General features: G+C 56.2%; 1 protein-coding gene across 1 annotated transcript in view; it reads right to left on the reverse strand.

The window, feature by feature from the left end:
- Positions 1-2,904: 2,904 nt before the first annotated feature.
- The window catches only part of ZBTB7A (zinc finger and BTB domain containing 7A), an 11,127-nt gene continuing 1,745 nt past the window's right edge, over positions 2,905-12,286 (reverse strand). The window contains exon 3 of the mRNA XM_011967461.1: positions 2,905-6,919. Within this exon, the coding sequence (XP_011822851.1) occupies positions 6,274-6,919 (646 nt within the window). The 3' untranslated portion in view covers positions 2,905-6,273. The remainder of the gene's footprint in view (positions 6,920-12,286) is intronic.

Below are 12,286 nucleotides of genomic sequence, written 5' to 3' on the forward strand. Positions count from 1 at the left end.
TTCAAGTGATTCTCCTGCCACAGCTTCCTGAGACTACAGGCATGTGCCACCACGCCTGGCTAATTTTTGTATTTTTACTAGAGATGGTGTTTCACCATGTTGGCCAGGATGGTCTCAATCTCCTGACCTCGTGATCCATCTGCCTTGGCCTCCCAAAATGCTGGGATTACAGGCATGAGCCGCCACACCCGGCTTTGAAGGGAATTTATGTGGTGTGTGAATTACACTTATTTTTATTTTTGAGAAAGGGTCTCACTCTGTCGCCCAGGCTGGAGTGCAGCAGTGCAGTCATAGCTCACTGCAGCCTCGACCTCCTGGGCTCAAGCGATACTTCCGCCTCAGCCTCCAGAGTAGCTGGGACCACAGGTGTGCACCACCACACCCAGCTAATTTTTGTATTTTTTGCATAGACATGGTTTCACCTTGTTTTTCTGGCTGGTTTCGAACTCCTGGGCTCCAGCGATCCTCCCTCCTCAGCCTCCCAAAGTGCTGGGATTACAGGCATGAGCCACTGTGCCTGGTCATCCCTGAAGCACAGAGGTTAAGGAAGCACCTAACCCTGGCTTGTGGTCCTGAGGCTGCGGCTCCTTCAGCTTCCCGACGCTGTGGGACCTCTGAGCAGAGGCCTCAGTGTGCCCTGAGGGTCCAGGGCACAGGGGGCTCAGGACATGGCTATAGAACCACTGACCCCCCACCCTGCCCCAGCCCGTGTTGGGGACTTGGGCACAAATCCTGGCTGCAGCAGGTTCACGGGTGGCCTCGCACAGGTATGGGGCTTTGCCATGGGGTCCACACAAGGACCCGGAGGCCCTCGGGCTTCATGCTGTGGCCTCCGTGGTGTTTCCTGGCAAGGGCTGGGCCAGGCTTTGTCGACTTCCTGTGGCTACTAGGAAGAGCTCAAGCCACAGAGGAGGAGCTGGGGGTCTGAGTGGACCCAGTGCCCGGCTCAGTGCGGCCACCGGTGCCTGACTGTACCATCTGCTTCCATGAGTGCCTCATCCATCCCTTGGGGCTGGCTCCATCCCCACCCTTACTGGCCTGGACAGATCCTTGGACATGGGCCGATTCTGGTTGGAGGACAGGAGGTAGGAGGAGGCTCTCCCTCAAAGACCCTACCCAGAGGTAAGGGCTGCAGCTAGCTGAGGCTTCCAGCTCCAGATCCTGGCTCCTGGCCCTGGGGCCTGGCATGGGGCAGCACCCTGGGGTCTTCTAGCAGAGTTGGGTGGCCCCCAGGTGAGGCTACCCCGCCTGGGGCCTCGGGGAAGCCTGGAGTCAGCGGTGCCCAGGGCCCAGCCCTGGATTCTGCTGACAACCCGCCCGGCCGGTTCTCCCTGCTGCCCCTCTGGCCTTATCCTGTGCCAGCTGCCTGCCCGCGCCAGGGGCTGTGGGTCACCTTCCTCGCAAGAGGGGCCTCTGGGCCTGGGCACTCCTCGGACACTCACCCCCCACTCCGGTGCTCTGGGTCACTGTCCACACCCGGCCTCCCCGCCATGCAACAGATGGACCCCAGAGAGATGGGCCTGGCTTCTGAGGACGGACAGGAAGAGCAGGAAGGGTCGGGGACCTGGGGCTTCTCTCCTTGAGACCCAGGATCCAGTCACCCTGGGCCCGAAGGTGTGGTGTGGACGAGGCGCTCAACCCACCCAGTCTCTTCAGGGCCAAAAGGGGAAAAGGGGACCCCCCCCCACACCCCCCCTGCCCGCTCCCCAGCCTCCCCCGAACAAAACACAGAGAACATCAAATGAGGCGACTGAGGCGGCAGCGGTCGTAACAGGCTGCGTTTAGTGGTTTTTTTTTTTATGTACAAGAAAAATGAATTTTTTTGTTTTTTCATCTTTTGTGTTTTGTGTTTTTTTATTACTTTTAAAGCTTCTCCCTCCCCACTCCCAAAAAGTGCATTTTTATCAGTTTTTTTTGTTGTTGTTTTGTTTTAAATCTCCCACACTTTATAAAGACTCTCAAATACAGTCTCTGGAATGTCTATCTGTGCTTTGTACCCTGAGGGCGCCGCCCCGCCCCCCATTCAACCAGGCCTGGCCCCTCCAAAGTCCAAGGCACCTCGATTCTGGGCCTGGGGTGGGGTGGGGGGCGGGACCTGGGCATCAGACCCTCGTCCACAGCCTCCAGGCAGCCCCTGCGAGGAATGGGGGTCTCCCCAGCCCCCTCCACCTCCTGGCCCCAGTCCCCCCACCCCCCCATTGTAAATCTATGTATTTAATGCGAGCTAGTCTTAACTCTGAGGTTGTAGCTCCTGGGGCACCCCCCAGCCTCCAGGCCCCTGACCCGTCCTGCGCCAGCCACCCACCCCCCCACCTCCGGGAAGGCTACTTCAACTTAAATAACTTTTTAAAATAAAACTGCAAATATAAATATCTTTCTTTCTCAAAAAATAGGATTTTTGCTTTTTTTTGTTGATTTTTAATATTTTTTTTTTTCTTCTGTTTTTCCTTTCATTCTCTCTGTCTCGCCTCCAACCATTCTGGCTGCCTGGACTGTCCCCGTCCAGGGAGGGGGCACCCCGAGGCCCCTGCCTCAGTGTCACCGCCTGTGATATGACCGCTCCTGCCACGGCCCCGGGGACTGAATTGTGCAAAGGACCCCGTCCCCCACCTTCCCCGCAGCCACCCACTTCCAGGGGAACACCTTGGAAGAGGCTGGGGGACCCCCCCTTGGAAGGAAGCAAAAAGACAGTGACAGGACTCCACGACCACAATGGTGGGGGGTCTCCTGAGCGGACCACCCCGTGGGGGCGGACTTTGGTATCGCCCGCTCGAGTCTGGCTGGCCGCAGGCCCACACCCGTGCCAGGCTGGGCCTGCTCTGGCATTTTACATTCACTGGTTTATAATTTTTTTTTTCCTTTTTAAAAACTTTTTTGCCTTTTTTTTTTGTTTTTTTTTGTTTGTTTCCTTAATCTCAAAAGGCAGGGGGGCGTCGTGGGGCAGAGGCAGGTAGCAGCAACAGCTAGTAGCAAAGATGCTTCTCTCTCTCTCCTGGGCCCGGCAGGCTGGGGGCCGCTGCAGACGGGGGCTCCGGCCCGGCCACCTCCCCGGCCCCCCGGGCGCCCCCACCTGAAGCCCCGCCCCCAGCCTGGACCTCACTCCCGCTCTCTTGCACACACGCACACACACGTCCACGCAACTTCACCATGAGAATGGAAATAACAATTTCGCATTGTTTTTTTTTTTCTTTTTTTTTTTTTTTTTACCAGGCAGTTAAAAAAAAAAAAAAACACCCCAAAAAAAGAAAACACAAAAAAACCCCAAACAACCAAACAAAAAAGCTTTTAGCTGTGTCCTTTCTTATGGAGTCAACACGACCCTCCTCAAATATTTCATTATTTTTTGTTTGTTTGTTTCCTGAAACGCGAGAATTCAGCAGGTATCTTTGGCAACACTTTATCACGACCTTAATTTAAAGAATAAAAATAAAATCGATTCACGTCTATATACAGTATGTGATTGCGCGGAGTCTGGGGAGGGCGGGGCGGGGCTGGGCTGGGGGGGTCCCGGCTCTGGGCCCATGCAGAGGCTGTGGCCCCCAGGACGGGCGGGCAGTTAAGGCAAAGTGGGCGGGCAGGACAGGCGAAGCTGAGTGCGGAGCTAGGAACGAGGGTTTAGTGCAATCCCCGAGGTCTGTGTAAGTGTCGCGGTGGGCCGCAGCCCTTGTTCCTACGGAAGTCCCAGACCCCCCAAGTCCGGTCGCCCCCACTGGCCAGGACGACAGCTGTGATTTTAGAGTTGGTTTTATTGCGAGGGGGTGCATGGATAGGGGAACGTGGAAAGAGGGATCCCCGCTCAGGGGCCTCTCTGGGAGCTGGGGAGGGGTGTCCCTGGCCTGGGTGTTCAAGCTCCCTGCTCAGCCACGACAGATGGTTTTCTCTCCAGAACAGCTCGCCCTGTGACACTGGGGTGTGAACGCAGCCGGGGTGCTGTCACCCAGCCCCAGGGGAGAGGGGGGATCCTGAGACATTTGGAGGGGGCTGACAGGCTTAAGGGGGGGTGGGAAGGGAACCAAAACCATCCTGGAGAAACAACATGAAAATTGCCTTCTTAAAAAGCTTCCCTTTAAAAATGAAAGAAAAAGAGACGAGAAGATGTGTGTGTCACAGAGAAGGGGTATGGGGAGGTCGGGGGCAGGGAGACACCCCCCTTGGTCGGGCATTGACAAGAAGTCTCAGTGCAGTAGAGCGTCTATTTTCAGGGTCCCATGCTAGGCATTGCATATGCAAAAGGGGTGAGGGCATCCTGGCATCTGGCGACATCGTCTCCCCAACCCCGGCCCCTGTCCGTGGCCTGTGGCTCGGTCAACACCGGGCCTTGTAGGAGCCAGAGGTTGGGGGGAGGCAGGTCCCAGCCCCCCTGGATTACAGTCAGTGCCTTTGAGTAAAAAGAGGGGTGCCTGGGGTGGGGAGGGGGACGGTGGTTCTAAGGCCCTGGAGGTGGGGGGCCCCTGTCACCCACCTCTACAGGGCAGACGCATCCAAGGTCCAGCTCCTTGGTGGCCATGTGGGAGGATAGGCGTGTTGGAGGATTGGGGGGTGCTGGTTGGGGATCGGGGTGCTCCGGCTGGAAGGCCCATCCCTGAGCTAGGGAGGAGGAAGGAGAGACCCCGTGGACAGACGGCCCTTTGTAGGTCTAGCGGGCACTAACACCTCTTCACGTCAGAACCAAAAAAGGGGACAGAAAGGGGGAGCGGGGGAAACAGCACGAACACCCCACAGTCCTGCCTTCAAGGCTGACGTCCGGGGGTGAAGCACAAACACCTCGGGGCGTCTCCCAGGTCCCCTGCGATGGCTTCCTCCTGAACCCCCCTTCTCGCTTTTTGGGGAACAGAAGTGGATTCTACGTTTGTGGTGGGTTTTTTTTTTTATTATTTTGTACAAAAATAAATCGACTTTTAGGAATTTCTTCTGCTCTCGCTCTCTCTCTCGCTCTCTCTCGCTCGCTTTTTTTTTTTTTTTTTTGTCTTTTCAACTTTTCATAGAAGTTGGTTGTAACTTGTAAACATGTTTTTAAATTAAGAATTAAGATAAAGTGTAGTACCCGTTCCGTTACAAAGTGCCAAGACTTCTAATGTGGTTGGTTGCCTTTTTTTTTCCTTCCTTTCGTTTTGTAAAATCTTTTTTTTTTTTTTTTTTCTAGTTTGTTTTATTGCTTTTGTGACATTGGAATTTGTGGATTTTCTCTCTCTCCCCCTGTCCCTGCCATCACCAGACCCTGGGGTTCCTCTGATCATAACTCTGTTTATCCCACACTGTTGCCTGCTCCTCTGAGGAAAAGTATATTATTTATATATATATATCTCTCTCTATATATAAATTTTGTTTTTAAGGAGGAAAGAGAAAAAAAAAATCTAAAAAGTGCTTTAAAAATTTGGGAGACGGGGCTCGGGGGAGAGGACGAAGACAGAAGTTTTGAATCTCCAAACGTGGGGGTCTAGGTGGACCGGGCTGGGGTGGGGGGCGCCCTGAGGGGTGGTCCCTAGGGGTCCCGCCGGTTGTAAGTGCCGTGAAGGAAGGCGGCGGGAGCCCCCCCAGGAGCCATCCTGGTGCCCCACCGGGAACCCCAGTCCGATCTCCTTTCTCCAGGCCTAGAAATAAATAGGTTTGTGTCTCAGTGGCCAGGAGATGTGGGGCGGGCAGGGGGCGGCAGGCAGGGTTGGAGGCAGGGAGGCCATTGGGGAGATGGAGAGGGAGACCCCTCCCTTAGTAAGTGCCCTGAGGAAGGAGGGTGCGGATCAGGGACGGGGGCCCATTTTAACGTCCGCTCAGAGCAGACAGAAATCATTTAAGGTCTTGTCTGAAAGACTCATAGAAACCAGCGAGGGGAGGAAATTAAAAGCCCACCCCAGTAACCCCCCCCAGCCCCCCCACGTCTACCCTCACCCCAGCCCAGGGCCTCGGATCGGGCCCCAGGCCCCATGCCGGGTGCCCAGGGGGCTGTGCGGGGTCTCGGATTCCTTGTGTCCTACAAAAAACCCCAAACCAAGCCCCGAAACCCAGCGATGGGGTGGTGGGGGGGAAGGGGAGCCAGGGAGGGCCGGGGCCCCTGTGGAGGGAGAAAAACGTCAGAAAGGAGGGAAATCTGAGAAAGCGCTACCCTAGATTCTGTGACGCGTCATATATATATATCTGTATATATATATATAGATATAGATATCTGTATATAGATAGATTTTCTTTTTTTGTGTTTTTGGGGGGGTGGTGGGTGATTTTTTCTCTCTCTCTGTCTCTCTCTCTCTCTCTCGGGTTTCTGTTTTCTCTTTTTGGTTTTTAGGCGAGTCCGGCTGTGAAGTTACCGTCGGTGGCGGCCCCGGGGCCACCTCCGCTGTCACCTCCTCCACCGGCGCCCGCTACATTCAACCGGCCCAAGCCGTCGGGGCTGGCCACGTCCTCGTCCTCGTCCTCGTCCTTAAAGTGCTTCTCCTGGCCGTTGCGCCGGGCGTCGGGGGAGCCGGGCTGGGCGGGGGCGCCGGGGGTCGCGGTGGCCCCCGGGCTGGGGTCGGGCCCCCCGCCCCGGACGCGGGGCTTGCGGCCGCGGCGCGAGGGGACGCCGTTGCAGCCGTCTTTCTTGAGGTGTCTGTGCAGGTGGTCGGAGCGGACGAAGGTCTTGCAGCAGCTGTCGCACTGGTAGGGGCGCAGGCCCGTGTGCACGCGCATGTGGTTCTTCAGGTCGTAGTTGTGGGCAAAGGCGGCGCCGCACTGCTGGCACAGGTACGGCTTCTCGCCCGTGTGCTTCCGCATGTGCACCTTCAGCTTGTCCTGCCTGTGGACGGGGCACGGGGCGGGCACGGTCAGCGGGGCCGGGGACCCCCGATCCCCGCCCAGGGACCCACACGGACGCGCGGCAGGCCCCGGACCGCCCTGGCAGAACACGGACCGTGCACCGGAGGTTTCGGCGCCCCGATGGGGACGGTCCCTCGAAAAACGGAACGAATGGGGGCGACTTCGCATTCTGAACATCTGAAGAGGGGCTCGGACCCCGCGTGCTGTGCCGCCTTGGGAAAATGCTAAGCCTCTCTGAACCCCGTTTCCTTTCCTTTTTTAACTTTTTAAGAGACAGGGTCTAGGCCAGGCATGGTGGCTCACGCCTGTAATCCCAGCACTTTGGGAGGCTGAGGAAGACGGATCACTTGAGGCCAGGAGTTTGAGACCAGCCTGATCAACATGGTGAAACCCCGTCTCCACTAAAAAAAAAAAAAAAAAAAAAAAAAAAAAATTAGCCGGGCATGGTGCCAGGCACCTGTAATCCCAGCTATTAGGAAGGCTGAGGCAGGAGGATCACTTGAACCTGGGAGGTGGAGGTTGCAGCAGTAAGAGCAAAACTCCGTCTCAAAAAAAATTTTGCCAGGCGTGGTGGCGCAGGCCTATAATCCCAGCTACTTGGGAGGTGGAGGTTGCAGTGAGCCAAGATCATGCCACTGCCTTCCAGCCTCGGTGACAGAACGAGACTGTCTCCAAAAAAAAAAGAGAGACAGGGTCTGGCTTTGTCCCCCAGGCTGGAAGGCAGTGGCGTGATCACGGTTCCCTGAAGCCTCGAACTCCTGGGCTCAAGCCATCATATATATATGTAAGTTTGAGAGATGCGGGTCGAGCTATGTTGCCCAGGCTAATCTCAAACTCCTGGGCTCAAGCGATCCTCTCGCCTCGGCCTCCCAAAGCTCTGGGATTACAGGTGTGAGCCACCGTGCCCGTCCTGAACCCCCTTCCCTACCACAGAAGGAGACAGTGGGCTTCTGCCACTCCATCCTGCCCCTACCCCTGAGGTAGGACGAGGCCAGCCAGTGCCTGGTGCCTTCATTCATGCCACAGACCTTTGCCGAGTGCCTGCTGAGGGCCAGGCCCTGTTCCAGGTGCTGAAAATACCGCAGGGAACAAGACAGGCGATTATCCCTGCCCTCTTGAGGCTGGCGGTGGCCGAGGTGTTTGGTGACAGATAGGGTGACCAACTGTTCTGGTTTTAGCACTGAAAGTCCTGCATCCTGGGAAACCCCTCTGTCTGGGACAAAGTGGGGCAGTTGGTCACCCTAGTAACCGAGTCCCCACCCCATGGCACCCAGGACCGCCCACTCTCCCCTCACTTCAGTGTCACTCCCCTATCTATCTGGGCTCCACCCTGACATGCAAAGCGTAAGCTACCGGGAGCCTTTGCAGGTGCTGTTCCCACTGTCCGGGGCACTTTCTTTTATCCTCCTGGATCTTCACAGTCAAATTTGGGCTCAAATTTGGCCTCCTTCCCCAGCCCTGTCTCTATCCTCCTGCCATCATCATCTGACTCTTGTTTTTTTGTTGTTTTTTTTTTTTTTGAGATTGAGTCTCGCTCTATCTTCCAGGCTGGAGCGCAGTGGCGTGATCTCGGCTCACTGCAACCTCCGTCTCTCGGGTTCAAGCAATTCTCTTGCCTAGCCGGGATTACAGGCCCCTGCCACCACACCTGGCTCATTTTTGTATTTGTAGTAGAGATGGGGTTTCACCATGTTGGCCGGGCTGGTCTCGAACTTCTGACCTCAGGTGATCCACCTGCCTTGGCCTCCCAAAATGCTGGGATCACAGGCGTGCACCACCACACCTGGCTGATTTTTGTATTTTTAATAGAGACAGGATTTTCACTATGTTGGCTGGGTTGGTCTTGAACTCCTGACCTCAAGTGATCCGCTTGCCATGGCTTCTCAAAGTGCTGGGATTACAGGCGTGAGCCCCCACGCCTGGCTAGTCTCTCTTGCTTCTATTGATTTCCTTATTTCTCCTCTGTCTTCCTGATTGGACCATGAGCCCTGAGATAGCAGGGGTTGGGTGTGACTCGAGGGCCCCTCCCTACCCATCTCGCCCCACGGGGGCAGTGTGGACCCAGCTCAGCCTGGCGCCTTTAGCCTACAAAGGCAGTCACCATATCAGCCCTGGGGTGCCTGTGGCCTAGGTCGCTCCTGAACCCTTGGAATGTGGCCACTCTGAACTGATGTGTGCTGAAAGTGCAAAAGGCACCCCAGCTTTTGAAGACTTGATATGCAAAAGGTGATGTAAAATTGCTCACTGAGGATCCTGCATATTGACCACACATGGAAATGCATCTACTGGGTTAGGTAAAATGTTTCAAGTCACTTTCACCAACTCCCTTTGACTTTTTTTTGAACGGGGTTGTCAGAAAATGTTAAAATATGTAGGTGGCTTGCTGGCTGGGCGTGGTGTCTCAGGCCTGTAACCCCAGCACTTTGGGAGGCTGAGGCAGGCAGATCATCTGAGGTCAGGAGTTTGAGACCAGCCTGGCCAACATGGTGAAACCCCCGTCTCTACTAAAAACACACAAAAAAATTAGCCGGGCATGGTGGTGGTGGGCGCCTCTAATCCCAGCTACTTGGGAGGATGAGGCAGGAGAATCGCTTGAACCTGGGAGGTGGAGGTTGCAGTGAGCTGAGATCGCGCCACTGCACTCCAGCCTGTGCGACAGAGCAAGACTCACCTCAAAAAAAAAAAAAAAAAAAAAAGTAGGTGTCTTGCCTATTCCCATTGCATGATGCCAATCCATAATAATAAAGTGTACTCCTTCCTGGGATCCAGAGGGCAGGAGGGAGCCCTGGGTCTTAAGAGCCCTGGCTAGAATCTGACCTGTTCCTTGCTGCTGCCTATTGCGCTCCACATCTGAGTTACTTTGGATTTCTTCCTTGTCACACTCAACAGACTGAGGACTTCTTTAGTGTGGGGACTGGCAAACTCCTATTCATCCCTCAAAGCCCTACCTTGAATGCCCCTCTATCTTTCCTAATTCCCAAAGACCTGGCTCCCCTCTGGGTTCCTCCAGCCCTAAATCCTTCCCTCTGGGACCAGCTACAGAGCTGGTGTCCCTAACTTTAACCCCTCCTTGGCTCTGTTGCCCTGAGGGTCAAGGCCTGGCCCTTTGCAACCAGATCCCTACCTTATCTCTAGCCTTGCTGCCCCACTGAAGCCAACAGCACATGGTAACTTGCTAACAGAACCCTGGCCTAACCAGGTCTGTTACCAACCTCCAGGCCTCTGGTTTACTGATCACCTTCTGCAGAGCCCACGGAGAGGTCTCCAGGCTGCCCTGCCTAGATCTGGCCCAGGGCCGGGGTCACAGAGGGGACGGCAGCCATAGGTTTTTCTAGAACTGTGCAGAGACTCCCCAGATGAGCCTGGGAGGCCCAGAGAGAGGAAGGGACTTGCCTGGGGCTGCACAGCAGGCTAGAGGGCCACACAGAGGTGGGGTGGGGGCGGAGGTATCCCTAGTTTCATCACCCCGAGCCCCAGCCTGGGTAATTATAGCCCCGGCCACCACAGGCCCCACTTACTCAACGCCCTGCTGTGACTCAGAGGGGCCTCGGGCTCCCAGGCTTTTGGAGGGTTGGGGTGCTGGTGCCTTGGGGAGGGGGGATCCAGGCACGGGGTGGGGGAAAAGAGGAAGCAGGTGGGTCTAAATTGGGGTGGGAGGAAGAGGCCTCAACAATTGTCCCTCTCTAAGCCTCAGTTTCCCTGACTGAGGGGATCAGCTCTAGGTCGGGTGGGATAGCCAGCAGTGCCCAAGTCAGAATGAAACCAGGTCTGTGGCCTGTGGCCTGTGGCCAGGGAGGCAGGACGGAGGCCACCACCTTCGCTCAGCCCGGTCCCCTCTGCAGACCCCGGTTCTCTGCACCCCACCAAGCTGCTCTTCCTGAGCTCAGAGACGAACCCACAGTGAACCCTGCCTGGAGGAAGAGGCGCCCCCCAAGACCTCCAGTACCCCAACCTCACCAAGGAGGGGTAAGCCACCAGCTACACTGCCTGCCTCCCAAAGTGCCCTTTGCCCCCTGCCTGGCACTCCTGGGCGCCGGAGTCCAGGCCGCACCCTCCTCTCCTGGTCTGCTGGGGAGGGGGCCGGGGTGCTGGGGAGGGGTCAGTCCCAGTTCCTGTCCCCACGGGGTGCGGCTGGGAAGCTGGGACAATGGCCTCTTTCTTCAGCCTCGGTGGGCGTGGCTGGGGGAACCCCAGGGCGGGCGGGGGGCAGGGGGTGGTGCTGAGTCACCCGGCCTGGCCAGGTCCCTGCCTGTCAGCCCCCTGCCCCCACTGCTACAGCCATGGGGATCTACGAGGCCTAGCCAGCCACCTCTGGACTCCTGAGACCAAATCGCAAACTGCCCCGACCTGGCCTTGAACTCCTGCTGTTTAGGGACCAAGCCCCACGGCTCCCACAGGGGCACGGTGATCTTTCAAGCTGAGCTGGCCTCAGGGCCTCTGCACTGACTGTTCCCTCTGCCTGGAACGCCCTTTCCTACAGCTCCTTCAGGTTCCAGCAAGGCCTGTCCCCGGCGCCTAGAACAGGCCTGGCACCAGCAGATGCTTCATAAATGTTGGCTGATTGAAGCAAATTACCCAGGCTCACGGGAAACTCAGAAACCGCTCAACAGCCTGGGCTCTCCCTCCCTAAGCCTGAGGTTCTGTCACCCTCTCCCAAAGCACAAACAGAAAAAAATCCAAAAGTGCAGAAGAGAAGAATCAGCCCTCCAGGGAGGAAGAGCGACTGCACCTTCCCGCGACCTCCCGCAGCTCAACCCTGTCCGGCACGCTTTGCATACGACCTGGCTGTCATCTTATGTCTGGCCTGCGCTGTCACCCACCGGGATGTCCACACACAAGGGCAGGGCCTGGTCTAGGTTGTTCTTAACAGGCACGTGGGTTAGGGAAGCGGTGGCTTTGGGCCCAAGAGGTGGGGTGTGTCTGTGTGCATGTGTGTGCATGTATGTCTGTGGGTGCATGTTTGCAATGTCTGCACATATGTGTGTGCATGTCTGTGCATGTACATGTCTGTGTGCATGTGCCTGCGTGCGTTTCTATGTGCATGTCCATCTGTGTGCGTGTCTGTGTGCACGTGTCTGTGTGCATGTGTGTCTGTGTGTATGTGCATGTGTATGTGGTGTGCATGTGTCTGCCTGTGTCTGTGTAGCATGTGTGTGCACATGTGCATCTCTGCATGTGCACGTGTAGTGCGTGTGCGTCTGTATGCATGTGCAAGTGGCATGCATGTGTGTGCATGTGCATGTACATGTCTGTGCATGTGCGCGTCTGGGTGTGTGGATGTGTACCTGGTATGCATGTGTGCGTCTGTGTGCGTGTCTGCGTGTGCACGTGTCTGTGTGTACGTGGCATGCATGTGTCTGTGTACATGTCTCTGTGCATGTGCATATATGCATCTGCACGTCTGCATGTCTTGTATGTGCGTCTGTGTACGTGGCACGCATGTGTGTATGTGTCTGTGTGCATGTACGTGTGTCCGTGCGTCTGCGTGCATGTGTGCGTG

The sequence above is a fragment of the Mandrillus leucophaeus genome, unplaced genomic scaffold (genome assembly GCF_000951045.1).
Source record: "Mandrillus leucophaeus isolate KB7577 unplaced genomic scaffold, Mleu.le_1.0 Scaffold8, whole genome shotgun sequence".
In the NCBI taxonomy this organism is placed as follows: Eukaryota; Metazoa; Chordata; class Mammalia; order Primates; family Cercopithecidae; genus Mandrillus; species Mandrillus leucophaeus.